Source organism: Neovison vison, chromosome 5 (assembly GCF_020171115.1).
Source record: "Neovison vison isolate M4711 chromosome 5, ASM_NN_V1, whole genome shotgun sequence".
Classification (NCBI taxonomy): Eukaryota; Metazoa; Chordata; class Mammalia; order Carnivora; family Mustelidae; genus Neogale; species Neogale vison.
Window position 1 is genome coordinate 21163080 of NC_058095.1, and position 27640 is coordinate 21190719.

At 48.4% G+C, this 27640-nt stretch overlaps 3 protein-coding genes and 1 long non-coding RNA gene across 7 annotated transcripts in view; 3 read left to right on the plus strand and 1 right to left on the minus strand.

The window, feature by feature from the left end:
* Positions 1–27640, minus strand: part of LOC122906242 — a 49123-nt gene that overhangs the window by 16140 nt on the left and 5343 nt on the right. The window contains exons 2-4 of the long non-coding RNA XR_006384525.1: positions 25613–25736; positions 18303–18426; positions 10983–11106 (exon numbers count right to left, since the gene is read on the minus strand). This is a non-coding gene — a long non-coding RNA (uncharacterized LOC122906242). The remainder of the gene's footprint in view (positions 1–10982; positions 11107–18302; positions 18427–25612; positions 25737–27640) is intronic.
* LOC122906238 (keratin-associated protein 4-2-like) lies at positions 6352–7002 on the plus strand. Of its 2 annotated transcripts, none has more exons than XM_044247967.1 (2): positions 6352–6611; positions 6747–7002. In XM_044247967.1, exons 1-2 carry the CDS (start codon positions 6352–6354, stop codon positions 7000–7002), a joined length of 516 nt encoding a protein of 171 aa, XP_044103902.1. The 2 variants fall into 2 exon arrangements, with proteins under 2 accessions (XP_044103902.1, XP_044103901.1); XM_044247966.1 differs by having other exon boundaries at positions 6352–6476; positions 6528–7002.
* On the plus strand, positions 13662–14312 carry LOC122906237 (keratin-associated protein 4-2-like). Of its 2 annotated transcripts, none has more exons than XM_044247965.1 (2): positions 13662–13921; positions 14057–14312. In XM_044247965.1, exons 1-2 carry the CDS (start codon positions 13662–13664, stop codon positions 14310–14312), a joined length of 516 nt encoding a protein of 171 aa, XP_044103900.1. The 2 variants fall into 2 exon arrangements, with proteins under 2 accessions (XP_044103900.1, XP_044103899.1); XM_044247964.1 differs by having other exon boundaries at positions 13662–13786; positions 13838–14312.
* LOC122906240 (keratin-associated protein 4-2-like) lies at positions 20985–21635 on the plus strand. 2 transcript variants are annotated; one of them, XM_044247971.1, is made up of 2 exons: positions 20985–21244; positions 21380–21635. In XM_044247971.1, the coding sequence occupies exons 1-2, from the start codon at positions 20985–20987 to the stop codon at positions 21633–21635; spliced, it is 516 nt and encodes a 171-aa protein (XP_044103906.1). The 2 variants fall into 2 exon arrangements, with proteins under 2 accessions (XP_044103906.1, XP_044103905.1); XM_044247970.1 differs by having other exon boundaries at positions 20985–21109; positions 21161–21635.

A 27640-nucleotide genomic window follows, 5' to 3' on the forward strand; every position in this document is an offset into this window, starting at 1 on the left:
AAGCAGTAATCAAAAATCTCCCAACAAAAAAGAGCCCAGGGACAGATGGCTTCCCAGGGGAATTCTACCAAACATTTAAAGAAGAATACCTATTCTCCTTAAACTGTTCCAAAATAGAAATGGAAGGAAAACTTCCAAACTCATTTTATGAGGTCAGCATTACCTTAACCCAAAACCAGACAAAGACACCATCAAAAAGGAGAATTTCAGACCAATATCCCTGATGAACATGGATGCAAAAACTCTCACCAAAATACTAGCCTATAGGATCCAACAGTACATTAAAAAAATATTCACCATGACCAAGTGGGATTTATTCCTGGGCTGCAAGGTTGGTTCAGTATCTGCAAATCAATCGATATGACACAATACATTAATAAAAGAACAAGAACCATACAATACTCTCAATACATACTGAAAAAGCACTTCACAAAGTACAGCATTCTTTCTTGATCAAAACTTTTCACAGTATAGGGATAAATACTGAGGATAAAAAATTGAGGGTACATACCTCAATATCATAAAACCCATCTATGAAAAACCCACAGTGAATATCATTCTCAATGGGGAAAAACAAGGCTTTTCCCCTAAGATCAGGAACATGGCAGGGATGTCCACTATCACTACTGCTGTTCAACATAGTACTAGAAGTCCTAGCCTCAGTAATCAGACAACAAGAAGAAATTAAAAGCATCCAAATAAGCAAAGAAGAAGTCAAACTCTCACTCTTTGCAGATGATATGATATTTTATGTGGAAAACCCAAAAGACTCCACCCCAAAACTTCTAGAACTCATACAGGAATTCAGTAAACTGTCAGGATATAAAATCAATGCATAGAGATCAGTTGTATTTCTACACACCAACAAGAAGACAAAAAAGCGAAATTTAGGAATTGATTCCATTTACAGCTGGAAACCATAAGATACCTAGAAATAAATCCAACCAAAGAGGCAAAGAATCTGTACTCAGAAAACTATAGAATTCTCATGAAAGAAACTGAGGAAGACACAAAGAAATGGAAAAACATTCCATGCTCACGGATTGGAAGAACAAGTATTGTGAAAATGTCTATGCTACCTACAGCAATCTACACATTTAATGCAATCCCTATCAAAATACCATCAACTTTTACCAAAAATTGGAACAAATACTCCTAAAATTTGTATGGAATGAGAAAAGACCCTGAACAGCCAGAGGAAAATTGAAAAAGAAAACCAAAGCTGGTGGCATCACAATTCCAGACTTCAAGCTTCATTACAAAGCTGCAGTCATCAAGACAGTATGGTACTAGCATAAAATCAGACACATAGATCAGTGGAACAGAACAGAGAGCCCAGAAATGGACCCTCAACTCTATGGTCAACTAATCTGCAACAAAGCAGGAAAGAGTGTCCAATGGAAAAAAGATAGCCTCTTCAACAAATGGTGTTGAGAAAACTGGACAGCCACATGCAGAAGAATGAAACTGGACCATTTCCTTAACCACACAAAAACAGACTAAAAATGGATGAAGGACCTCAGTGTGAGAAAGGAATCCATCAAAATCCTTGAGGAGAACACAGGCAGCAACCTCCTCGACCTCAGCCGCAGCAACTTCTTCCTAGGAACAACACCAAAGGCAAGGGAAGCAAGGGAAAAAATGAACTATTGAGACTTGAGGAAGGCACAAGTACTGTGATTTCATGCATAATGTGCAAAGTGCCTACAACAGAATAGGAAAGCTTTCAAACACTGTTTGCTAAATACATAAGTGAGTGAAAACATATAACTCCACAGGACTCTAGTTTTATGATTCTATCAAACCCAACAAAGACCTTTCAAGAAGAACATTTCTAAATAACACATAGCTTGTCTGCAAACATGGGCCTGTTATTGTGATCCCAACAGTGAATCAATCACTTGGGGCTTTTCTGGCCCCAACACAATCCCCACATGATGCTGTGCATATTCTAAACATTAAAGACTGTGGGATCAGTGACTCACTTTTGCTATCAGGAAAGTAATTCTATTCTAAGGGCATTATACATTCCTGGGAGTGTCATGTATTGTGGCAATAATCCATTAGTTGGCTGACACATTATCTGAACCATTCCACCAGAAAAGGATGTCTTGAATGTCTCCTACAACCTTTAAATGTCTTGTTATGACATTCACACAATAGAATATCCTTAATTTAGACACATTCCTTCAGGGACATGAGCAGGCCAACTTTTCCTGGCCTGCACCCACATGAAATTTGCTTGTAAGGCAAATTGAGATGGTGAATATAATTACAGAAGTTATATTTAACTCAGTGTGGACCTACTTAATGTTAATTGCTCATTGCATATCATTCTGTACCTATCATTTGAACTTATCACTTAGAAGCATTCTTTAGCTATGATTTTAATTTTATTATCTTTTAAACTATGTTCAATTAGCCAACACATAGTACATCATTAGTTTTTGATGTAGTATCCAATGATTCATTAGATGCTAAGATTCTCATTTATGCTTTAAATGTATTGAAAAGAAGCTAAAAGGCAGTATTTTTAAAAGTTCTAGCCAACCAACTCTTTTTTTAAAAGATTTTATTTATTTATTTGACAGAGAGAAATCACAAGTAGGCAGAGAGGCAGGCAGAGAGAGAAATGAGGAAGCAGGCTCCCCGCTGAGCAGAGAGCCCGACGCAGGACTCGATCCCAGGACCCCGAGATCATGACCTGAGCCAAAGGCAGCGGCTTAACCCACTGAGCCAACCAGGCGCCCAAGCAGTTCTAGCCAACCAAATTAGACCAAACTGCCTTCTTGTTTTTCAATTGATGAAATTTCATTACATTGTTTCTATGGGGACATTTTATAACTTAGTATCATAATATAATTTAAAAGATCTTAAACATTGTTCAAATGTTTCCTCAAGCTCCAAAAACTTTTACTGAGTATGTCATATGTGCTAAGGACTTTGATAGATGTGGAGGATTCAAAGAAGAACAACACTGTTGCAGCTCCATAGCCAAGATGGGTTGTACTCTTTGGGAATATCAAGGGACTAGAGCCAAAAAAGTGTTTGAAGGAGCAAGAGAAGGTATAATAGAGTGGCATCTGAGCTATGTTATTGCTAGATAAAGAAGAATGAGTAGGTTTTCCAGGGCATTGGATAGAACTGCAAAGGGTGGAATCTGAAAAGTGTGGACTAGGGCTTGGAGCAATGAGGAAGATAAGAGAGTGACTGGAGATGGGGTTAGAAAAGTAGGTGTGTGAAGGGTGTTGATGCCATGTTAATAAGTTTGGCATGTACCAATGCACACCAGGGTGTCAACAGCCTTTTATCGTGAGGCCTCACCCCAAAAATGGAAATGTCACACAAAATCTGGCAGAGGTAATCAAAAGAAATGATAGTTCAAAAGATATGTCTCTAGGCTAAACCAAATGTCCTGTTCATTTTGAAACTTGATTTTATTTGAAACATACTAAAAAGAAGACAAAAGTATCTTTAATAATCCCAACATTCAAAAAAATTATAAAGTACAAAGTAAACGTCTCCCTAATGACTTTCCTCCCATCTCTAAATCAAATTGATGGGCATTGTCCCTGAACTTTTCCCATGTTGATACAAATATTTCTATGTTTATATATGTGTACAAACATACCGTGAACACGATCCCAAGGAATCTTGTGCTAAATTCGTTCATTCAATAAGTACTTATTAGAGGCTTTGTATATACCATGCACTGTTCAAGCAACTCAGCATGTAACACCAAGAGCTGACATTCTAGAAGGGCAACTAACAATTAGCAGAAGATGGAACATGGTGACTTCAAATAAAGGTAAGTGTTAGGAAGACAGTTTAAAAATAGAGTACATTACGGTAAGAGACGAAAATGTTCTTGAGATTGTGAGGTCACAGGGTGGCTTCTCTTGAGGAGGGGATGATCTGACATGTGACGTGGATGATGCTGAGAGATACAGGTGCTAAGAAAAGGCTGCCTCAAAATGAGTCACTTTCACATGAACATCATTTTCAGTTAAAGGGAATCAGAACCCAGCAAATTCCAGAAAAGTTCCTTATCTTCCCTTTAACACTGCTCGTACCAGAAAAAGAATATTAATGGTGATTCCGTTTCACTTAAGAAACTTATGTGCAAAATAAGGAAACCTATGTTTTTTAAACATCTCATCTCACCTTCCTAGGAGGTCTTCCTCCCCTTCGTGTCCTCAGGCACCCACCCTCTCCTTAGCTCATATAAGCAACATGTTGCCATTGGAATTTCAATGTATCTTCAGATTCCAAGTGTATACCATAAAAATTTATTTTCACCTGCTAATCTGCTTCGTGAAAATTTGATACTTTGTGCACACACAAGGACATTAAAGGAAGAGAAAATTTGTTATCATTGACAGCATGAATTTTGAGTTTATCGTTGTATACTGTGTAAGAGAATGGTCGAGTTTCATTCTTCTACATACAGCGGCCCAGTTTTCCCAGCACGATTTATTGGAGAGACTGTCTTTTTTCCACTGTATATTTTTTGCTGTTTTGTCGAAGATTATTTGACCATAGAGTGGAAGGTCCATATCCAGGCTCTCCACTCTGTTCCACTGGTCTATGTGCCTGTTTTTATGCCAGTACCATGCTTTCTTGGTGATCACATTAACAGCATCAACATTCTCTGGTACCTTCCACCCAAACAAAAACATACAGATGTAGATCTATTTGATGATCTAGGTCAAAAGACATCTATGGTAAAAGAAAACCAACTGAAAAAAAACAATTGCATTTATGACTGTGGGAAACTTAATTAAAGAAAAGTGTAGACATTCTAGTATAATAGAAATGTTCTATCCCGACAGGTGAGGGAATTACACGGATGGGCTTCTGAGTACCAAAATGCACCACTATGGATGACTATACAAAGGATTTTTTAACTTCAATGTGTGTCAAGTCGACCAAAAACAGAAAATCAATCATAAAAGGCAAACAAGAAAAAGTAACAACATTATTTCTTTATGAATATATCTATGCCTTTAACAAATTGTCATCTTGGCCACTTTGCCATAAACTTAGTTAAATAACACTACTATGAGCTCTTCTGGTTCTTTGCATGGCATATTGCAGTAGTGTGTGTGCGCGGTGGGGGGTGCTTCCAATAATCAAAAAGCAGTGGTGAGGAGCCTGTCAGAGGCACTTGCTCAAGGAACGAACAAACAGAATAGAGGAGTACGTCTCTAAGGATGGTCCCTGGGACTTCAACATCAACATCATCTGGGTACTTGTCAGAAATGCCAAACCTCAGGCTCCCCATGTAAGCAGAACCTGGAGGATGTGTCCCGACATATTTAACAGGCCCATCGGATGACTGTCCCATCCCAACGTTGGACTATCGCTATGTAGAGCAGGCGAAACAGTAACTGAACAAAGTTACCTTGGCTAACATCCATTCCGATGTCCAGTGGACACCCCCCACACCCCTAGCCACCCCACACACACAAAATGTGCTGTACCTTTCCCAGGTCTGGGGATAAATTCTGAGGAGAGGCACATTCGTACTTTGCTACATTTCCTTTCCGTTCTGTTGAAGAGTATTTTTAAATACAAACGACGTAAGAAGGAAGATGAGGCGAAGTCTTTCAGAATCTAAAGACCATCCAGAGAAAGGCAACACAAAGATATGTGACCGCAAACTTGACGCTTCCAGAACTACGAATCAGGGCAGTGGCGGGAACCATTCAGATAGTGGCCTGCCACGGCTTTAGGGTAGACAACGTGACCCAAAGACAGAAACACCCCCCAGAAAACCCATTCCCGTGGCAGAGGTCAACAAGACAGCTGTCCCCTTCCTCATTGCTCAACAGTGACCCATACTACAGGGCCTTTTCCTCCTGTCTCGTGCCCCTTGCCACATGCCACCCTATGCACATGGAATTTCCTCCCCACTGACCATTGGAAGAAATGCACGACCAGAGATAGGTTGGCCCTGATCCCATCCTGCTAGGGGATACACGAAGGGAGAGGAAGAATGTAATTGCAAATGCCACCTATCAGGTAACAGCCCTCTGCAGAGGAAGAGGAGAAGACAGTGTGGTCCAGAAGATGCCAGTGGTGTGAGTCAGGAGGAAAAGCAGACCTGACAGAATTGATCCCATCTAGAAAAGAAAATTTGTGTCCCACGGGCTCAAACCATTACATAGGCAAACACTGCTGTGCCTCTGATAATTACTTAAATAGTGGGTAAACAACAACAAGGAAGACGTGCTGACAAATCACCCGGTTTGGGCAGTATATAGAGGCCACGGCACGAGGACAGACACTTCCACACTCAAGACCTTCGCTTTCCTGGAAACCCACCCAGAACCTCCAGCCTCTGACACCATGGTCAACTCCTGTTGTGGCTCCGTCTGCTCTGACCAGGGCTGTGGCGAGGAGTCCTGCTGCCGCCCCAGCTGCTGCCAGACCACCTGCTGCAGGACCACCTGCTGCCGCCCCAGCTGCTGTGTGTCCAGCTGCTGCCAGCCCTCCTGCTGTGGCTCCAGCTGCTGCAGGCCCAGCTGCTGCACCTCTAGCTGCTGCCGCCCCACCTGCTGCCAGACCACCTGCTGCAGGACCACCTGCTGCCGTCCCAGCTGCTGTGTGTCCAGCTGCTGCCGCCCCTCCTGCTGTGGCTCCAGCTGCTGTGGCTCCAGCTGCTGCAGGCCCAGCTGCTGCATCTCTAGCTGCTGCCGCCCCTCCTGCTGTGGTTCCAGCTGCTGTGGCTCCAGCTGCTGCAGGCCCAGCTGCTGCACCTCTAGCTGCTGCCGCCCCACCTGCTGCCAGACTACCTGCTGCAGGACCACCTGCTGCCGCCCCAGCTGCTGTGTGTCCAGCTGCTGCCGCCCCTCCTGCTGCGGTTCCAGCTGCTGCAGGCCCAGCTGCTGTGGCTCCAGCTGCTGCCGCCCCACCTGCTGCCAGACCACCTGCTGCAGGACCACCTGCTGCCGCCCCAGCTGCTGTGTGTCCAGCTGCTGCCGCCCCAGCTGTTGCTAGACCACCTGCTGCTCCCCAACCTGCTCTAGTGGCTTCTGCTGCTGAGGATCCTGGCCGGCACCCCGCTTTCTTTCATCAACCAGTCTTCCTCGGGTAGTCCCACTGAGCGCGGAATCGTGACAGGCCAACTGTCAAACCTCAGTTCCGGCCGCCCTTTCAACCTACGTGGCCTCCAAATGTACTCCCCCACCAACAACACCCTCCTCCCCACCTCCTTCTTACTAGCTCCCTCCCAAGGGAATACGGACCTTGCATTTTCTCTGAAATCTCTCAGCCAGCGTGTCATCCCAAGCACACTCTTCTTTCCTGCCAGGTCTCCTCATACGGAGATGCTCCTATACCTCAAATAAACCTGAACATCTCCAGGCATACAGATCGAAGGGCCTTGTGTCTCATTATTTTTCCCTCGTGAATGGTTATCCTTAGCAGGTCGGATGTATTTCTGGTGCTCCCTGCAGAAAGGGGAGTCCACTGCATAACTTCAGGATTTCCACCTCAATCCCCTCAGCACCTTCCATGCTGACATCGACACTGGTGGTTGATAGCAAGCACCCGCTGCTCTTGCTGAGCCCTTTGTCTAGATGAGGGAGGAAATTCTTGGCAGGCCACAGCTAGGGAGAGGAAGTCTCGAGGAGAAGTCCTCAACCAGCGGGCAGCACTTGGTGGATGAAGTGCTCCAGCCCTTTAGCCCCTATCCCCTCGAGTGGGGGGTGTGAGACCGGGGGCCTCAGCCAGGACTGCACCTCAGCTACCTACAGGGCTTACCTGCTCTGGAAATCACTCTGGATTGGCTTCCATCCCTTCCCTGCATCGCTTCTCAAACGATCACCTCCCAAACAAACTACTTGCTCTCAGACCTCTGTTGTTGGAGTCTGCTCCGGACATCACCCTAACTCCAGCCTTCCGGAGCTCAGGATCAGGGCCTTCAAAACATCTCCATACAACAGGCTCGGTAACCGTGGTGGCAGGCCACCCCGAGCATGAATCTCCACTGAAGCACTTATCATTTCACTCTATAGCTGTTTCTTCCTACAGTACTTGCACACTTGGTTTGACTATTAGTCTCCCATTCCTAAAGCATCATTCTCCGCCCCTGAGGGACAGGACACTCTCCCATGAGAAACTTAGACCACCAGGTTAGGAGCTGTCTCCCTAGAGGAGGCCTGTTTGAGGGGAACTGTCCCCATCTGTGATGCTTACACCGCACTCAAAAAACCAGAGACTAAAACACGATGTGCAAGGGAGAGCCCTCAGGAGAAATGCGTAAGAAACAGAGGGAGAGGGCACCTGGGTGGCTCCGTTGGCTGAGCAACTGCCTTCGGCTCAGATGATGGTCCCAGACTCCCGGGATCGAGTTCCGCATCGGGCTCCCAGCTCCATGGGAAGTCTGCCTCTCCCTCTGAACTTCTCGCCTCTCATGCTCTCTCTCTCTCACTGTTTCCCTCTCAAAAGAGTAAATAAAATCATTAAAAAGAAGAAGAAGAAGAAGAAGAAGAAGAAGAAGACATGGAGGGAGACATAGTAGGGGTCTAAAAGGAACGAATGCAAAATGTGGTTTCCGTCCAATTCCACCCCCACGTTCCGACCCCACAGATGAGGGGTATGGACTGGGGAAGGGGACTGCTCCTCTTAGAGGCAAGGGGGTTGAGCCTATGTACTCACTTATCACTAGCCGTGGACAACCCCTGGTGCATAGAAAGAAGGGAGGGGCCAGACGTCCAGCTGTGGTCCACCCCCGGGCTGACACAATTCCCTGCAGAGCAGTGTGCGCAAACAGCGTGAGCCATGCGTAGCCCATACTCTGCACTCGCGTGTGGATCAGGGCATTTAAGGCCAAAGACGCCCAAATGAATATCCATATCTACCCCTGCCTCTGCTCAGGTCTATGGATTGCTCTCATTAACCCCGCTCCATGGGGTCTGCCACCACTTCTAGAAAAACTTACAAGACAGGGAGTTAGAGGGTGGCTCCTCTGCTCCTTTAGCTGACTTGCCTGGCGGCTCAGACCTCCAGCCCCATCCCTGAGAGTGCTGAGCCCATGATTCCTATGTCCCCTTCAGGATACACTACTTGCTCATCGGCGGTTGATCCTGGGAATAGGAATACCAAGAATGCTCCTGTAGATCAGCCCAATGCTAAACATCTTCCTAATGGCTCCCAGAGCTCTCTTCTGTGCTTGATGATTTCCCAACACTAGAAACCCAGAGGGATAAGGTGCCAGCCGGAGTTTTCGTACCAATCACATCTGACCGTGTTCCCCTCAAGCTAGCTTTCCTCCTTTGGAGACACGACCCCTAGATGCACACAGCCTACAATTAGAGGAGAAGGAGGCACAAATTCCCCCAAATGGATCACCGGGATGAAGATGATGTGGGAACTTCTCCTTGCCCTCTAACCTCTAGATCCATGTATTCATACAGGGCCATGAAAGGTTCTGGATATCCTGCAGTCCAGTTCAACACAGATCCCATGTCCAACAGCCTGCCAACATATGAGTATTCCAGATTCCCAGGGGTCAACGGCTACAGATTCTTGGGCAAGGACTAAGGAAATTCTATGATAGACACTTCCTGGGGTCCTCCACCCAAAAAGACTGGTCTCTCCATTGATGGGTTAATAGGTCTGAGAACAGCCTGAGGTCTTCAAACTGTGTCAGGGATCATGACCTTCCATTGGGATCAAGGACCTCGGCCTTTGTTCTTTTATTCTTAAGCTCTTTATAAGACACACACACACACACACACACACACACACGCCTCTGTGTGTGTGTGTGTGTGTGTGTTGTATGTGTGTGCACACACACAAAGGTGCACCATATTTGGTTACCTATATCCTTGTTTGACTGTTCCAGGGGGAGAAAGAGAGACAGAGACAGAGACAGAGATGGAGAGAGACCAAGCCCAGTCAGGATGAGGGGCTGATGGAGAAGCAGACTCTCAACTGAGCAGGGAGCCCGAGGCAGGACTCCATCCCAACCCTCCAGGACCATGACCTGAGCCAAAGGCAGAAGCCGACTGAGCTCCCCAGGAGCCACGTCCACCTCCCCAGCCCCCGGCTGCCTATATCCTATTATGACGGACACCATGCCCTATGATCCATATCGTTAGGCCCCTGAGGGTTTCACATCATTCTGACCCTTGGCATTCCACTCTGGTGGGCCATCACATAATAATACACACATTACTTTCTCGAGTTCAATGCTGCAATCTGGACTCGGCCATTCAGAGATATTATCCTCCCATTATTCCAAGGGAGCATATTCCTGGTCCCAGCAATCCCAACACAACCTCTCACTTCAGAGAATAGGCAGTGCTACCTCAGTGACCTGCTGACACCGATACTTGATGACTCCTGGAGTGCCCCCAGACCTCTCCTAGGGAATCGAGGCCATTTGGACTTTCTGGCTTTAGGACTACATCAGTTTTAACACTTCTCATTCTCTACACGGTTCTTTTTTTTTTTTTTTTAATTTACTTCTTTATTTATTTGTTTGTTAGACAGAGAGTGAGAGAGAGACAGAGACAGAGTCAGAGAGATAGAGAGAGATCACAAGTAGGCAGAGAACCAGGCAGAGAGAGAGGGAAGTAGGCTCCCTGTGGAGCAGAGAGCCCATTGCAGGGCTCGATCCCAGGACCCCGAGATTGTGACCTGAGCCCAAGACAGAGGCTTAACTCGCTGAGCCTCCCAGGCACCCCTTCTCTGCACTTTTTAAATCCTCCTTTCTCACCTGTGTGTGGAGTCGTCCTAGATGAATTTGTTCTGGATATCCCTTCTTACACAGTATTACTGCAAAATTTAGCAGTTTCAAGTGACACTCATTTATGATCTCCGTTTCTGAGGATCCGATATCTCGGTAGGGACGGCCCACCTAGACCCTTCATTTCACAGGGTTTCCCAGGGCTGCACACAAGGTGCTGCCTGGCACTGGGGTCTCAGGTGAGGGCCCCACTGGGGAAGAAGATACTTCTCACTTCACTTACATGCTCACTGGCGGGATTCAGTTCCTTGACGGCCGCTACAGTGGGGACCTTGCTTCCTTGCCGAATGGTGAATGGAGACCGTGCTCAGTTCTCTGCTGCAACGATCTCTCCCACATTTTACCAGCTTCATCAAGGCCAGAGAGAGAGAGAGAGAGAGTGAGACAGAGAGAAAGAAAGGGTTGGCTTTGAGATGAAAGTCACAGTCCTTGGTAACTCAGCCCCTTGATGGTGCCATCTGCCATGGTTTAGAAACACGTTACTTGACGGGAGGGAAATACAGGAGACCGTGAACACCGAGCGGTGGATAGCCTCTTGAAGGCCTTCTTGGAGTCTGCCTACCAGACCTCTTCCATAATACTGAGTGAAAAAATCAAATCAGAATTCTCTTTTTAAAAATCAGAAACATACGAAAATCAAACTATGCTGTTTAGGTGTGCATACCTACCTAATTAAACCATAAGGAAAACGAATGAAAACGTTACTTGAAGAATCAGCACGGTAATCATCTGTAGCATGGAAAAAACGACTCTGGTCAACAAAAGACATATCAAGAGCTTTCTTGGTGGCAACAAAGTTCTATTTCGTGACTCAAGCTTCGGCTATACAAGTATTTGCTCCATAACTGTTTTGTATCTTATGCTCATATAGGTCACATGTTTTTCAGTCCTATGCATTTTCCATCAGATGAAAGAATTGTTTAAAAATTTAGGGTGAACTGAAACCCATACTCTATTCAAGATTTAAAATGAAAGCTTACCTTTAGGATTGGATGGCCGCCCTACCATGAAATTTAAAGCTATGACTTCAAAGGAGTCTTGGAACGTCACTAGGACGGCGCTGACTGAGCTAGTGATACATGTGCATCAACATCAGTGATTCTTACAGGCAGAAGCCAAGTCAATGGTGCCCAACCAAAGACAAATTCTGTAGACTCTATGAATAGTATGTACACACACTCACACACACACACACACACACACACACACACACAAGCATGTACACTAGACCTAGATGTAGTGTCTGTTTGATGTTCCAGATCAAAAGAGATCCCATGGTAAAAGAAAACCTACTGAAACAGCAATCACCTCGGTGACTGAGAGGACGTTACTAAAGGGCAGGTGGGGCCCGTCCCGTATAATGGAAATGTTCTATCCCAACAGGTGCGGAGATTACACGGATGGGCTTCTGTGTATCAAAATTCACCACTGTGGTTGACTACACAAAGGACTTTTTAACTTCACTCTGTGTCAAGTCCACCAAAAACAGAAAATCAATCATAAAAGGCAAACAAGAAAGAGTGACGACATTATTTCTTTATGAATAAATCTCTGTCTTTAACAAATTGTCATCTTGGCCACTTTGCCTTAAACTTCGTTAAATGACACTACTATGGGCTCTGCTGGATCTTTGCATGGCATGTTGCAGTTGTGTGTGTGTGTGGTGGTGGGTGCCTCCTATAATCGAAAAGCAGTGGTGAGGAACCTGACAGAGGCACTTGCTCAAAGCACGAATGAACAGAATAGAGGAGTACGACTCTAAGGATGGTCCCTGGGACTTCAACATCAACATCATCTGGGTACTTGTCAGAAATGCCAAACCTCAGGCTCCCCATGCAAGCAGAACCTGGAGGATGTGTCCCGACATATTTAACAGGCCCTTCGGATGACTGTCCCATCCCAACGTTGGACTATCGCTACGTAGAGCAGGCGAAACAGTAACTGAACAAAGTTACCTTGGCTAACATCCATTCCGAAGTCCAGTGGACACCCCCCACACCCCTCCCCACCCCACACACACAAAATGTGCTGTACCTTTCCCAGGTCTGGGGATAAATTCTGAGGGGAGGCACATTCGTATTTTGCTACATTTCCTTTCCGTTCTGTTGAAGAGTATTTTTAAATACAAACGACGTAAGAAGGAAGATGAGGCGAAGTCTTTCAGAATCTAAAGACCATCCAGAGAAAGGCAACACAAAGATATGTGAGCGCAAACTTAACGCTTCCGGAACTACGAATCAGGGCAGTGGCGGGAACCATTCAGATAGTGGCCTGCCACGGCTTTAGGGTAGACAACGTGACCCAAAGACAGAAACACCCCCCAGAAAACCCATTCCCGTGGCAGAGGTCAACAAGACAGCTGTCCCCTTCCTCATTGCTCAACAGTGACCCATACTACAGGGCCTTTTCCTCCTGTCTCGTGCCCCTTGCCACATGCCACCCTATGCACATGGAATTTCCTCCCCACTGACCATTGGAAGAAATGCACGACCAGAGATAGGTTGGCCCTGATCCCATCCTGCTAGGGGATACACGAAGGGAGAGGAAGAATGTAATTGCAAATGCCACCTATCAGGTAACAGCCCTCTGCAGAGGAAGAAGAGAAGACAGTGTGGTCCAGAAGATGCCAGTGGTGTGAGTCAGGAGGAAAAGCAGACCTGACAGAATTGATCCCATCTAGAAAAGAAAATTTGTGTCCCACGGGCTCAAACCATTACATAGGCAAACACTGCTGTGCCTCTGATAATTACTTAAATAATGGGTAAACAACAACAAGGAAGACGTGCTGACAAATCACCCGGTTTGGGCAGTATATAGAGGCCACGGCACGAGGACAGACACTTCCACACTCAAGACCTTCGCTTTCCTGGAAACCCACCCAGAACCTCCAGCCTCTGACACCATGGTCAACTCCTGTTGTGGCTCCGTCTGCTCTGACCAGGGCTGTGGCGAGGAGTCCTGCTGCCGCCCCAGCTGCTGCCAGACCACCTGCTGCAGGACCACCTGCTGCCGCCCCAGCTGCTGTGTGTCCAGCTGCTGCCAGCCCTCCTGCTGTGGCTCCAGCTGCTGCAGGCCCAGCTGCTGCACCTCTAGCTGCTGCCGCCCCACCTGCTGCCAGACCACCTGCTGCAGGACCACCTGCTGCCGTCCCAGCTGCTGTGTGTCCAGCTGCTGCCGCCCCTCCTGCTGTGGCTCCAGCTGCTGTGGCTCCAGCTGCTGCAGGCCCAGCTGCTGCATCTCTAGCTGCTGCCGCCCCTCCTGCTGTGGTTCCAGCTGCTGTGGCTCCAGCTGCTGCAGGCCCAGCTGCTGCACCTCTAGCTGCTGCCGCCCCACCTGCTGCCAGACTACCTGCTGCAGGACCACCTGCTGCCGCCCCAGCTGCTGTGTGTCCAGCTGCTGCCGCCCCTCCTGCTGCGGTTCCAGCTGCTGCAGGCCCAGCTGCTGTGGCTCCAGCTGCTGCCGCCCCACCTGCTGCCAGACCACCTGCTGCAGGACCACCTGCTGCCGCCCCAGCTGCTGTGTGTCCAGCTGCTGCCGCCCCAGCTGTTGCTAGACCACCTGCTGCTCCCCAACCTGCTCTAGTGGCTTCTGCTGCTGAGGATCCTGGCCGGCACCCCGCTTTCTTTCATCAACCAGTCTTCCTCGGGTAGTCCCACTGAGCGCGGAATCGTGACAGGCCAACTGTCAAACCTCAGTTCCGGCCGCCCTTTCAACCTACGTGGCCTCCAAATGTACTCCCCCACCAACAACACCCTCCTCCCCACCTCCTTCTTACTAGCTCCCTCCCAAGGGAATACGGACCTTGCATTTTCTCTGAAATCTCTCAGCCAGCGTGTCATCCCAAGCACACTCTTCTTTCCTGCCAGGTCTCCTCATACGGAGATGCTCCTATACCTCAAATAAACCTGAACATCTCCAGGCATACAGATCGAAGGGCCTTGTGTCTCATTATTTTTCCCTCGTGAACGGTTATCCTTAGCAGGTCGGATGTATTTCTGGTGCTCCCTGCAGAAAGGGGAGTCCACTGCATAACTTCAGGATTTCCACCTCAATCCCCTCAGCACCTTCCATGCTGACATCGACACTGGTGGTTGATAGCAAGCACCCGCTGCTCTTGCTGAGCCCTTTGTCTAGATGAGGGAGGAAATTCTTGGCAGGCCACAGCTAGGGAGAGGAAGTCTCGAGGAGAAGTCCTCAACCAGCGGGCAGCACTTGGTGGATGAAGTGCTCCAGCCCTTTAGCCCCTATCCCCTCGAGTGGGGGGTGTGAGACCGGGGGCCTCAGCCAGGACTGCACCTCAGCTACCTACAGGGCTTACCTGCTCTGGAAATCACTCTGGATTGGCTTCCATCCCTTCCCTGCATCGCTTCTCACGTTCCCTACGGCACTTCTTGAGATCACCTCCCAAACAAACTACTTGCTCTCAGACCTCTGTTGTTGGAGTCTGCTCCGGACATCACCCTAACTCCAGCCTTCCGGAGCTCAGGATCAGGGCCTTCAAAACATCTCCATACAACAGGCTCGGTAACCGTGGTGGCAGGCCACCCCGAGCATGAATCTCCACTGAAGCACTTATCATTTCACTCTATAGCTGTTTCTTCCTACAGTACTTGCACACTTGGTCTTAGACTATTAGTCTCCCATTCCTAAAGCATCATTCTCCGCCCCTGAGGGACAGGACACTCTCCCATGAGAAACTTAGACCACCAGGTTAGGAGCTGTCTCCCTAGAGGAGGCCTGTTTGAGGGGAACTGTCCCCATCTGTGATGCTTACACCGCACTCAAAAAACCAGAGACTAAAACACGATGTGCAAGGGAGAGCCCTCAGGAGAAATGCGTAAGAAACAGAGGGAGAGGGCACCTGGGTGGCTCCGTTGGCTGAGCAACTGCCTTCGGCTCAGATGATGGTCCCAGAGTCCCGGGATCGAGTTCCGCATCGGGCTCCCAGCTCCATGGGAAGTCTGCCTCTCCCTCTGAACTTCTCGCCTCTCATGCTCTCTCTCTCTCACTGTTTCCCTCTCAAAAGAGTAAATAAAATCATTAAAAAGAAGAAGAAGAAGAAGAAGAAGAAGAAGAAGACATGGAGGGAGACATAGTAGGGGTCTAAAAGGAACGAATGCAAAATGTGGTTTCCGTCCAATTCCACCCCCACGTTCCGACCCCACAGATGAGGGGTATGGACTGGGGAAGGGGACTGCTCCTCTTAGAGGCAAGGGGGTTGAGCCTATGTACTCACTTATCACTAGCCGTGGACAACCCCTGGTGCATAGAAAGAAGGGAGGGGCCAGACGTCCAGCTGTGGTCCACCCCCGGGCTGACACAATTCCCTGCAGAGCAGTGTGCGCAAACAGCGTGAGCCATGCGTAGCCCATACTCTGCACTCGCGTGTGGATCAGGGCATTTAAGGCCAAAGACGCCCAAATGAATATCCATATCTACCCCTGCCTCTGCTCAGGTCTATGGATTGCTCTCATTAACCCCACTCCATGGGGTCTGCCACCACTTCTAGAAAAACTTACAAGACAGGGAGTTAGAGGGTGGCTCCTCTGCTCCTTTAGCTGACTTGCCTGGCGGCACAGACCTCCAGACCCATCCCTGAGAGTGCTGAGCCCATGATTCCTATGTCCCCTTCAGGATACACTACTTGCTCATCGGCGGTTGATCCTGGGAATAGGAATACCAAGAATGCTCCTGTAGATCAGCCCAATGCTAAACATCTTCCTAATGGCTCCCAGAGCTCTCTTCTGTGCTTGATGATTTCCCAACACTAGAAACCCAGAGGGATAAGGTGCCAGCCGGAGTTTTCGTACCAATCACATCTGACCGTGTTCCCCTCAAGCTAGCTTTCCTCCTTTGGAGACACGACCCCTAGATGCACACAGCCTACAATTAGAGGAGAAGGAGGCACAAATTCCCCCAAATGGATCACCGGGATGAAGATGATGTGGGAACTTCTCCTTGCCCTCTAACCTCTAGATCCATGTATTCATACAGGGCCATGAAAGGTTCTGGATATCCTGCAGTCCAGTTCAACACAGATCCCATGTCCAACAGCCTGCCAACATATGAGTATTCCAGATTCCCAGGGGTCAACGGCTACAGATTCTTGGGCAAGGACTAAGGAAATTCTATGATAGACACTTCCTGGGGTCCTCCACCCAAAAAGACTGGTCTCTCCATTGATGGGTTAATAGGTCTGAGAACAGCCTGAGGTCTTCAAACTGTGTCAGGGATCATGACCTTCCATTGGGATCAAGGACCTCGGCCTTTGTTCTTTTATTCTTAAGCTCTTTATAAGACACACACACACACACACACACACACACGCCTCTGTGTGTGTGTGTGTGTGTGTTGTATGTGTGTGCACACACACAAAGGTGCACCATATTTGGTTACCTATATCCTTGTTTGACTGTTCCAGGGGGAGAAAGAGAGACAGAGACAGAGATGGAGAGAGACCAAGCCCAGTCAGGATGAGGGGCTGATGGAGAAGCAGACTCTCAACTGAGCAGGGAGCCCGAGGCAGGACTCCATCCCAACCCTCCAGGACCATGACCTGAGCCAAAGGCAGAAGCCGACTGAGCTCCCCAGGAGCCACGTCCACCTCCCCAGCCCCCGGCTGCCTATATCCTATTATGACGGACACCATGCCCTATGATCCATATCGTTAGGCCCCTGAGGGTTTCACATCATTCTGACCCTTGGCATTCCACTCTGGTGGGCCATCACATAATAATACACACATTACTTTCTCGAGTTCAATGCTGCAATCTGGACTCGGCCATTCAGAGATATTATCCTCCCATTATTCCAAGGGAGCATATTCCTGGTCCCAGCAATCCCAACACAACCTCTCACTTCAGAGAATAGGCAGTGCTACCTCAGTGACCTGCTGACACCGATACTTGATGACTCCTGGAGTGCCCCCAGACCTCTCCTAGGGAATCGAGGCCATTTGGACTTTCTGGCTTTAGGACTACATCAGTTTTAACACTTCTCATTCTCTACACGGTTCTTTTTTTTTTTTTTTAATTTACTTCTTTATTTATTTGTTTGTTAGACAGAGAGTGAGAGAGAGACAGAGACAGAGTCAGAGAGATAGAGAGAGATCACAAGTAGGCAGAGAACCAGGTAGAGAGAGAGGGAAGTAGGCTCCCTGTGGAGCAGAGAGCCCAATGCAGGGCTCGATCCCAGGACCCCGAGATTGTGACCTGAGCCCAAGACAGAGGCTTAACTCGCTGAGCCTCCCAGGCACCCCTTCTCTGCACTTTTTAAATCCTCCTTTCTCACCTGTGTGTGGAGTCGTCCTAGATGAATTTGTTCTGGATATCCCTTCTTACACAGTATTACTGCAAAATTTAGCAGTTTCAAGTGACACTCATTTATGATCTCCGTTTCTGAGGATCCGATATCTCGGTAGGGACGGCCCACCTAGACCCTTCATTTCACAGGGTTTCCCAGGGCTGCACACAAGGTGCTGCCTGGCACTGGGGTCTCAGGTGAGGGCCCCACTGGGGAAGAAGATACTTCTCACTTCACTTACATGCTCACTGGCGGGATTCAGTTCCTTGACGGCCGCTACAGTGGGGACCTTGCTTCCTTGCCGAATGGTGAATGGAGACCGTGCTCAGTTCTCTGCTGCAACGATCTCTCCCACATTTTACCAGCTTCATCAAGGCCAGAGAGAGAGAGAGAGTGAGACAGAGAGAAAGAAAGGGTTGGCTTTGAGATGAAAGTCACAGTCCTTGGTAACTCAGCCCCTTGATGGTGCCATCTGCCATGGTTTAGAAACACGTTACTTGACGGGAGGGAAATACAGGAGACCGTGAACACCGAGCGGTGGATAGCCTCTTGAAGGCCTTCTTGGAGTCTGCCTACCAGACCTCTTCCATAATACTGAGTGAAAAAATCAAATCAGAATTCTCTTTTTAAAAATCAGAAACATACGAAAATCAAACTATGCTGTTTAGGTGTGCATACCTACCTAATTAAACCATAAGGAAAACGAATGAAAACGTTACTTGAAGAATCAGCACGGTAATCATCTGTAGCATGGAAAAAACGACTCTGGTCAACAAAAGACATATCAAGAGCTTTCTTGGTGGCAACAAAGTTCTATTTCGTGACTCAAGCTTCGGCTATACAAGTATTTGCTCCATAACTGTTTTGTATCTTATGCTCATATAGGTCACATGTTTTTCAGTCCTATGCATTTTCCATCAGATGAAAGAATTGTTTAAAAATTTAGGGTGAACTGAAACCCATACTCTATTCAAGATTTAAAATGAAAGCTTACCTTTAGGATTGGATGGCCGCCCTACCATGAAATTTAAAGCTATGACTTCAAAGGAGTCTTGGAACGTCACTAGGACGGCGCTGACTGAGCTAGTGATACATGTGCATCAACATCAGTGATTCTTACAGGCAGAAGCCAAGTCAATGGTGCCCAACCAAAGACAAATTCTGTAGACTCTATGAATAGTATGTACACACACTCACACACACACACACACACACACACACACACACACACACAAGCATGTACACTAGACCTAGATGTAGTGTCTGTTTGATGTTCCAGATCAAAAGATATCCCATGGTAAAAGAAAACCTACTGAAACAGCAATCACCTCGGTGACTGAGAGGACGTTACTAAAGGGCAGGTGGGGCCCGTCCCGTATAATGGAAATGTTCTATCCCAACAGGTGCGGAGATTACACGGATGGGCTTCTGTGTATCAAAATTCACCACTGTGGTTGACTACACAAAGGACTTTTTAACTTCACTCTGTGTCAAGTCCACCAAAAACAGAAAATCAATCATAAAAGGCAAACAAGAAAGAGTGACGACATTATTTCTTTATGAATAAATCTCTGTCTTTAACAAATTGTCATCTTGGCCACTTTGCCTTAAACTTCGTTAAATGACACTACTATGGGCTCTGCTGGATCTTTGCATGGCATGTTGCAGTTGTGTGTGTGTGTGGTGGTGGGTGCCTCCTATAATCGAAAAGCAGTGGTGAGGAACCTGACAGAGGCACTTGCTCAAAGCACGAATGAACAGAATAGAGGAGTACGACTCTAAGGATGGTCCCTGGGACTTCAACATCAACATCATCTGGGTACTTGTCAGAAATGCCAAACCTCAGGCTCCCCATGCAAGCAGAACCTGGAGGATGTGTCCCGACATATTTAACAGGCCCTTCGGATGACTGTCCCATCCCAACGTTGGACTATCGCTACGTAGAGCAGGCGAAACAGTAACTGAACAAAGTTACCTTGGCTAACATCCATTCCGAAGTCCAGTGGACAGCCCCCCACACCCCTCCCCACCCCACACACACAAAATGTGCTGTACCTTTCCCAGGTCTGGGGATAAATTCTGAGGGGAGGCACATTCGTATTTTGCTACATTTCCTTTCCGTTCTGTTGAAGAGTATTTTTAAATACAAACGACGTAAGAAGGAAGATGAGGCGAAGTCTTTCAGAATCTAAAGACCATCCAGAGAAAGGCAACACAAAGATATGTGAGCGCAAACTTAACGCTTCCGGAACTACGAATCAGGGCAGTGGCGGGAACCATTCAGATAGTGGCCTGCCACGGCTTTAGGGTAGACAACGTGACCCAAAGACAGAAACACCCCCCAGAAAACCCATTCCCGTGGCAGAGGTCAACAAGACAGCTGTCCCCTTCCTCATTGCTCAACAGTGACCCATACTACAGGGCCTTTTCCTCCTGTCTCGTGCCCCTTGCCACATGCCACCCTATGCACATGGAATTTCCTCCCCACTGACCATTGGAAGAAATGCACGACCAGAGATAGGTTGGCCCTGATCCCATCCTGCTAGGGGATACACGAAGGGAGAGGAAGAATGTAATTGCAAATGCCACCTATCAGGTAACAGCCCTCTGCAGAGGAAGAAGAGAAGACAGTGTGGTCCAGAAGATGCCAGTGGTGTGAGTCAGGAGGAAAAGCAGACCTGACAGAATTGATCCCATCTAGAAAAGAAAATTTGTGTCCCACGGGCTCAAACCATTACATAGGCAAACACTGCTGTGCCTCTGATAATTACTTAAATAATGGGTAAACAACAACAAGGAAGACGTGCTGACAAATCACCCGGTTTGGGCAGTATACAGAGGCCACGGCACGAGGACAGACACTTCCACACTCAAGACCTTCGCTTTCCTGGAAACCCACCCAGAACCTCCAGCCTCTGACACCATGGTCAACTCCTGTTGTGGCTCCGTCTGCTCTGACCAGGGCTGTGGCGAGGAGTCCTGCTGCCGCCCCAGCTGCTGCCAGACCACCTGCTGCAGGACCACCTGCTGCCGCCCCAGCTGCTGTGTGTCCAGCTGCTGCCAGCCCTCCTGCTGTGGCTCCAGCTGCTGCAGGCCCAGCTGCTGCACCTCTAGCTGCTGCCGCCCCACCTGCTGCCAGACCACCTGCTGCAGGACCACCTGCTGCCGTCCCAGCTGCTGTGTGTCCAGCTGCTGCCGCCCCTCCTGCTGTGGCTCCAGCTGCTGTGGCTCCAGCTGCTGCAGGCCCAGCTGCTGCATCTCTAGCTGCTGCCGCCCCTCCTGCTGTGGTTCCAGCTGCTGTGGCTCCAGCTGCTGCAGGCCCAGCTGCTGCACCTCTAGCTGCTGCCGCCCCACCTGCTGCCAGACTACCTGCTGCAGGACCACCTGCTGCCGCCCCAGCTGCTGTGTGTCCAGCTGCTGCCGCCCCTCCTGCTGCGGTTCCAGCTGCTGCAGGCCCAGCTGCTGTGGCTCCAGCTGCTGCCGCCCCACCTGCTGCCAGACCACCTGCTGCAGGACCACCTGCTGCCGCCCCAGCTGCTGTGTGTCCAGCTGCTGCCGCCCCAGCTGTTGCTAGACCACCTGCTGCTCCCCAACCTGCTCTAGTGGCTTCTGCTGCTGAGGATCCTGGCTGGCACCCCGCTTTCTTTCATCAACCAGTCTTCCTCGGGTAGTCCCACTGAGCGCGGAATCGTGACAGGCCAACTGTCAAACCTCAGTTCCGGCCGCCCTTTCAACCTACGTGGCCTCCAAATGTACTCCCCCACCAACAACACCCTCCTCCCCACCTCCTTCTTACTAGCTCCCTCCCAAGGGAATACGGACCTTGCATTTTCTCTGAAATCTCTCAGCCAGCGTGTCATCCCAAGCACACTCTTCTTTCCTGCCAGGTCTCCTCATACGGAGATGCTCCTATACCTCAAATAAACCTGAACATCTCCAGGCATACAGATCGAAGGGCCTTGTGTCTCATTATTTTTCCCTCGTGAATGGTTATCCTTAGCAGGTCGGATGTATTTCTGGTGCTCCCTGCAGAAAGGGGAGTCCACTGCATAACTTCAGGATTTCCACCTCAATCCCCTCAGCACCTTCCATGCTGACATCGACACTGGTGGTTGATAGCAAGCACCCGCTGCTCTTGCTGAGCCCTTTGTCTAGATGAGGGAGGAAATTCTTGGCAGGCCACAGCTAGGGAGAGGAAGTCTCGAGGAGAAGTCCTCAACCAGCGGGCAGCACTTGGTGGATGAAGTGCTCCAGCCCCTTTAGCCCCTATCCCCTCGAGTGGGGGGTGTGAGACCGGGGGCCTCAGCCAGGACTGCACCTCAGCTACCTACAGGGCTTACCTGCTCTGGAAATCACTCTGGATTGGCTTCCATCCCTTCCCTGCATCGCTTCTCACGTTCCCTACGGCACTTCTTGAGATCACCTCCCAAACAAACTACTTGCTCTCAGACCTCTGTTGTTGGAGTCTGCTCCGGACATCACCCTAACTCCAGCCTTCCGGAGCTCAGGATCAGGGCCTTCAAAACATCTCCATACAACAGGCTCGGTAACCGTGGTGGCAGGCCACCCCGAGCATGAATCTCCACTGAAGCACTTATCATTTCACTCTATAGCTGTTTCTTCCTACAGTACTTGCACACTTGGTCTTAGACTATTAGTCTCCCATTCCTAAAGCATCATTCTCCGCCCCTGAGGGACAGGACACTCTCCCATGAGAAACTTAGACCACCAGGTTAGGAGCTGTCTCCCTAGAGGAGGCCTGTTTGAGGGGAACTGTCCCCATCTGTGATGCTTACACCGCACTCAAAAAACCAGAGACTAAAACACGATGTGCAAGGGAGAGCCCTCAGGAGAAATGCGTAAGAAACAGAGGGAGAGGGCACCTGGGTGGCTCCATTGGCTGAGCAACTGCCTTCGGCTCAGATGATGGTCCCAGAGTCCCGGGATCGAGTTCCGCATCGGGCTCCCAGCTCCATGGGAAGTCTGCCTCTCCCTCTGAACTTCTCGCCTCTCATGCTCTCTCTCTCTCACTGTTTCCCTCTCAAAAGAGTAAATAAAATCATTAAAAAGAAGAAGAAGAAGAAGAAGAAGAAGAAGACATGGAGGGAGACATAGTAGGGGTCTAAAAGGAACGAATGCAAAATGTGGTTTCCGTCCAATTCCACCCCCACGTTCCGACCCCACAGATGAGGGGTATGGACTGGGGAAGGGGACTGCTCCTCTTAGAGGCAAGGGGGTTGAGCCTATGTACTCACTTATCACTAGCCGTGGACAACCCCTGGTGCATAGAAAGAAGGGAGGGGCCAGACGTCCAGCTGTGGTCCACCCCCGGGCTGACACAATTCCCTGCAGAGCAGTGTGCGCAAACAGCGTGAGCCATGCGTAGCCCATACTCTGCACTCGCGTGTGGATCAGGGCATTTAAGGCCAAAGACGCCCAAATGAATATCCATATCTACCCCTGCCTCTGCTCAGGTCTATGGATTGCTCTCATTAACCCCGCTCCATGGGGTCTGCCACCACTTCTAGAAAAACTTACAAGACAGGGAGTTAGAGGGTGGCTCCTCTGCTCCTTTAGCTGACTTGCCTGGCGGCACAGACCTCCAGCCCCATCCCTGAGAGTGCTGAGCCCATGATTCCTATGTCCCCTTCAGGATACACTACTTGCTCATCGGCGGTTGATCCTGGGAATAGGAATACCAAGAATGCTCCTGTAGATCAGCCCAATGCTAAACATCTTCCTAATGGCTCCCAGAGCTCTCTTCTGTGCTTGATGATTTCCCAACACTAGAAACCCAGAGGGATAAGGTGCCAGCCGGAGTTTTCGTACCAATCACATCTGACCGTGTTCCCCTCAAGCTAGCTTTCCTCCTTTGGAGACACGACCCCTAGATGCACACAGCCTACAATTAGAGGAGAAGGAGGCACAAATTCCCCCAAATGGATCACCGGGATGAAGATGATGTGGGAACTTCTCCTTGCCCTCTAACCTCTAGATCCATGTATTCATACAGGGCCATGAAAGGTTCTGGATATCCTGCAGTCCAGTTCAACACAGATCCCATGTCCAACAGCCTGCCAACATATGAGTATTCCAGATTCCCAGGGGTCAACGGCTACAGATTCTTGGGCAAGGACTAAGGAAATTCTATGATAGACACTTCCTGGGGTCCTCCACCCAAAAAGACTGGTCTCTCCATTGATGGGTTAATAGGTCTGAGAACAGCCTGAGGTCTTCAAACTGTGTCAGGGATCATGACCTTCCATTGGGATCAAGGACCTCGGCCTTTGTTCTTTTATTCTTAAGCTCTTTATAAGACACACACACACACACACACACACGCCTCTGTGTGTGTGTGTGTTGTATGTGTGTGCACACACACAAAGGTGCACCATATTTGGTTACCTATATCCTTGTTTGACTGTTCCAGGGGGAGAAAGAGAGACAGAGACAGAGATGGAGAGAGACCAAGCCCAGTCAGGATGAGGGGCTGATGGAGAAGCAGACTCTCAACTGAGCAGGGAGCCCGAGGCAGGACTCCATCCCAACCCTCCAGGACCATGACCTGAGCCAAAGGCAGAAGCCGACTGAGCTCCCCAGGAGCCACGTCCACCTCCCCAGCCCCCGGCTGCCTATATCCTATTATGACGGACACCATGCCCTATGATCCATATCGTTAGGCCCCTGAGGGTTTCACATCATTCTGACCCTTGGCATTCCACTCTGGTGGGCCATCACATAATAATACACACATTACTTTCTCGAGTTCAATGCTGCAATCTGGACTCGGCCATTCAGAGATATTATCCTCCCATTATTCCAAGGGAGCATATTCCTGGTCCCAGCAATCCCAACACAACCTCTCACTTCAGAGAATAGGCAGTGCTACCTCAGTGACCTGCTGACACCGATACTTGATGACTCCTGGAGTGCCCCCAGACCTCTCCTAGGGAATCGAGGCCATTTGGACTTTCTGGCTTTAGGACTACATCAGTTTTAACACTTCTCATTCTCTACACGGTTCTTTTTTTTTTTTTTAATTTACTTCTTTATTTATTTGTTTGTTAGACAGAGAGTGAGAGAGAGACAGAGACAGAGTCAGAGAGATAGAGAGAGATCACAAGTAGGCAGAGAACCAGGCAGAGAGAGAGGGAAGTAGGCTCCCTGTGGAGCAGAGAGCCCAATGCAGGGCTCGATCCCAGGACCCCGAGATTGTGACCTGAGCCCAAGACAGAGGCTTAACTCGCTGAGCCTCCCAGGCACCCCTTCTCTGCACTTTTTAAATCCTCCTTTCTCACCTGTGTGTGGAGTCGTCCTAGATGAATTTGTTCTGGATATCCCTTCTTACACAGTATTACTGCAAAATTTAGCAGTTTCAAGTGACACTCATTTATGATCTCCGTTTCTGAGGATCCGATATCTCGGTAGGGACGGCCCACCTAGACCCTTCATTTCACAGGGTTTCCCAGGGCTGCACACAAGGTGCTGCCTGGCACTGGGGTCTCAGGTGAGGGCCCCACTGGGGAAGAAGATACTTCTCACTTCACTTACATGCTCACTGGCGGGATTCAGTTCCTTGACGGCCGCTACAGTGGGGACCTTGCTTCCTTGCCGAATGGTGAATGGAGACCGTGCTCAGTTCTCTGCTGCAACGATCTCTCCCACATTTTACCAGCTTCATCAAGGCCAGAGAGAGAGAGAGAGTGAGACAGAGAGAAAGAAAGGGTTGGCTTTGAGATGAAAGTCACAGTCCTTGGTAACTCAGCCCCTTGATGGTGCCATCTGCCATGGTTTAGAAACACGTTACTTGACGGGAGGGAAATACAGGAGACCGTGAACACCGAGCGGTGGATAGCCTCTTGAAGGCCTTCTTGGAGTCTGCCTACCAGACCTCTTCCATAATACTGAGTGAAAAAATCAAATCAGAATTCTCTTTTTAAAAATCAGAAACATACGAAAATCAAACTATGCTGTTTAGGTGTGCATACCTACCTAATTAAACCATAAGGAAAACGAATGAAAACGTTACTTGAAGAATCAGCACGGTAATCATCTGTAGCATGGAAAAAACGACTCTGGTCAACAAAAGACATATCAAGAGCTTTCTTGGTGGCAACAAAGTTCTATTTCGTGACTCAAGCTTCGGCTATACAAGTATTTGCTCCATAACTGTTTTGTATCTTATGCTCATATAGGTCACATGTTTTTCAGTCCTATGCATTTTCCATCAGATGAAAGAATTGTTTAAAAATTTAGGGTGAACTGAAACCCATACTCTATTCAAGATTTAAAATGAAAGCTTACCTTTAGGATTGGATGGCCGCCCTACCATGAAATTTAAAGCTATGACTTCAAAGGAGTCTTGGAACGTCACTAGGACGGCGCTGACTGAGCTAGTGATACATGTGCATCAACATCAGTGATTCTTACAGGCAGAAGCCAAGTCAATGGTGCCCAACCAAAGACAAATTCTGTAGACTCTATGAATAGTATGTACACACACTCACACACACACACACACACACACACACACACACACAAGCATGTACACTAGACCTAGATGTAGTGTCTGTTTGATGTTCCAGATCAAAAGATATCCCATGGTAAAAGAAAACCTACTGAAACAGCAATCACCTCGGTGACTGAGAGGACGTTACTAAAGGGCAGGTGGGGCCCGTCCCGTATAATGGAAATGTTCTATCCCAACAGGTGCGGAGATTACACGGATGGGCTTCTGTGTATCAAAATTCACCACTGTGGTTGACTACACAAAGGACTTTTTAACTTCACTCTGTGTCAAGTCCACCAAAAACAGAAAATCAATCATAAAAGGCAAACAAGAAAGAGTGACGACATTATTTCTTTATGAATAAATCTCTGTCTTTAACAAATTGTCATCTTGGCCACTTTGCCTTAAACTTCGTTAAATGACACTACTATGGGCTCTGCTGGATCTTTGCATGGCATGTTGCAGTTGTGTGTGTGTGTGGTGGTGGGTGCCTCCTATAATCGAAAAGCAGTGGTGAGGAACCTGACAGAGGCACTTGCTCAAAGCACGAATGAACAGAATAGAGGAGTACGACTCTAAGGATGGTCCCTGGGACTTCAACATCAACATCATCTGGGTACTTGTCAGAAATGCCAAACCTCAGGCTCCCCATGCAAGCAGAACCTGGAGGATGTGTCCCGACATATTTAACAGGCCCTTCGGATGACTGTCCCATCCCAACGTTGGACTATCGCTACGTAGAGCAGGCGAAACAGTAACTGAACAAAGTTACCTTGGCTAACATCCATTCCGAAGTCCAGTGGACAGCCCCCCACACCCCTCCCCACCCCACACACACAAAATGTGCTGTACCTTTCCCAGGTCTGGGGATAAATTCTGAGGGGAGGCACATTCGTATTTTGCTACATTTCCTTTCCGTTCTGTTGAAGAGTATTTTTAAATACAAACGACGTAAGAAGGAAGATGAGGCGAAGTCTTTCAGAATCTAAAGACCATCCAGAGAAAGGCAACACAAAGATATGTGAGCGCAAACTTAACGCTTCCGGAACTACGAATCAGGGCAGTGGCGG

Excerpts from the sequence above, each read along its gene's own strand:
- LOC122906238 (XM_044247966.1), top strand. The coding sequence starts at position 6,352 with ATGGTCAACTCCTGTTGTGGCTCCGTCTGCTCTGACCAGGGCTGTGGC. Across the intron at positions 6,477-6,527 it reads TGCCGCCCCAGCTGCTGTGT|CTGCTGCACCTCTAGCTGCT; the intron begins GTCCAGCTGCTG and ends CTGCAGGCCCAG.
- LOC122906237 (XM_044247964.1), top strand. The coding sequence starts at position 13,662 with ATGGTCAACTCCTGTTGTGGCTCCGTCTGCTCTGACCAGGGCTGTGGC. Across the intron at positions 13,787-13,837 it reads TGCCGCCCCAGCTGCTGTGT|CTGCTGCACCTCTAGCTGCT; the intron begins GTCCAGCTGCTG and ends CTGCAGGCCCAG.
- LOC122906240 (XM_044247970.1), top strand. The coding sequence starts at position 20,985 with ATGGTCAACTCCTGTTGTGGCTCCGTCTGCTCTGACCAGGGCTGTGGC. Across the intron at positions 21,110-21,160 it reads TGCCGCCCCAGCTGCTGTGT|CTGCTGCACCTCTAGCTGCT; the intron begins GTCCAGCTGCTG and ends CTGCAGGCCCAG.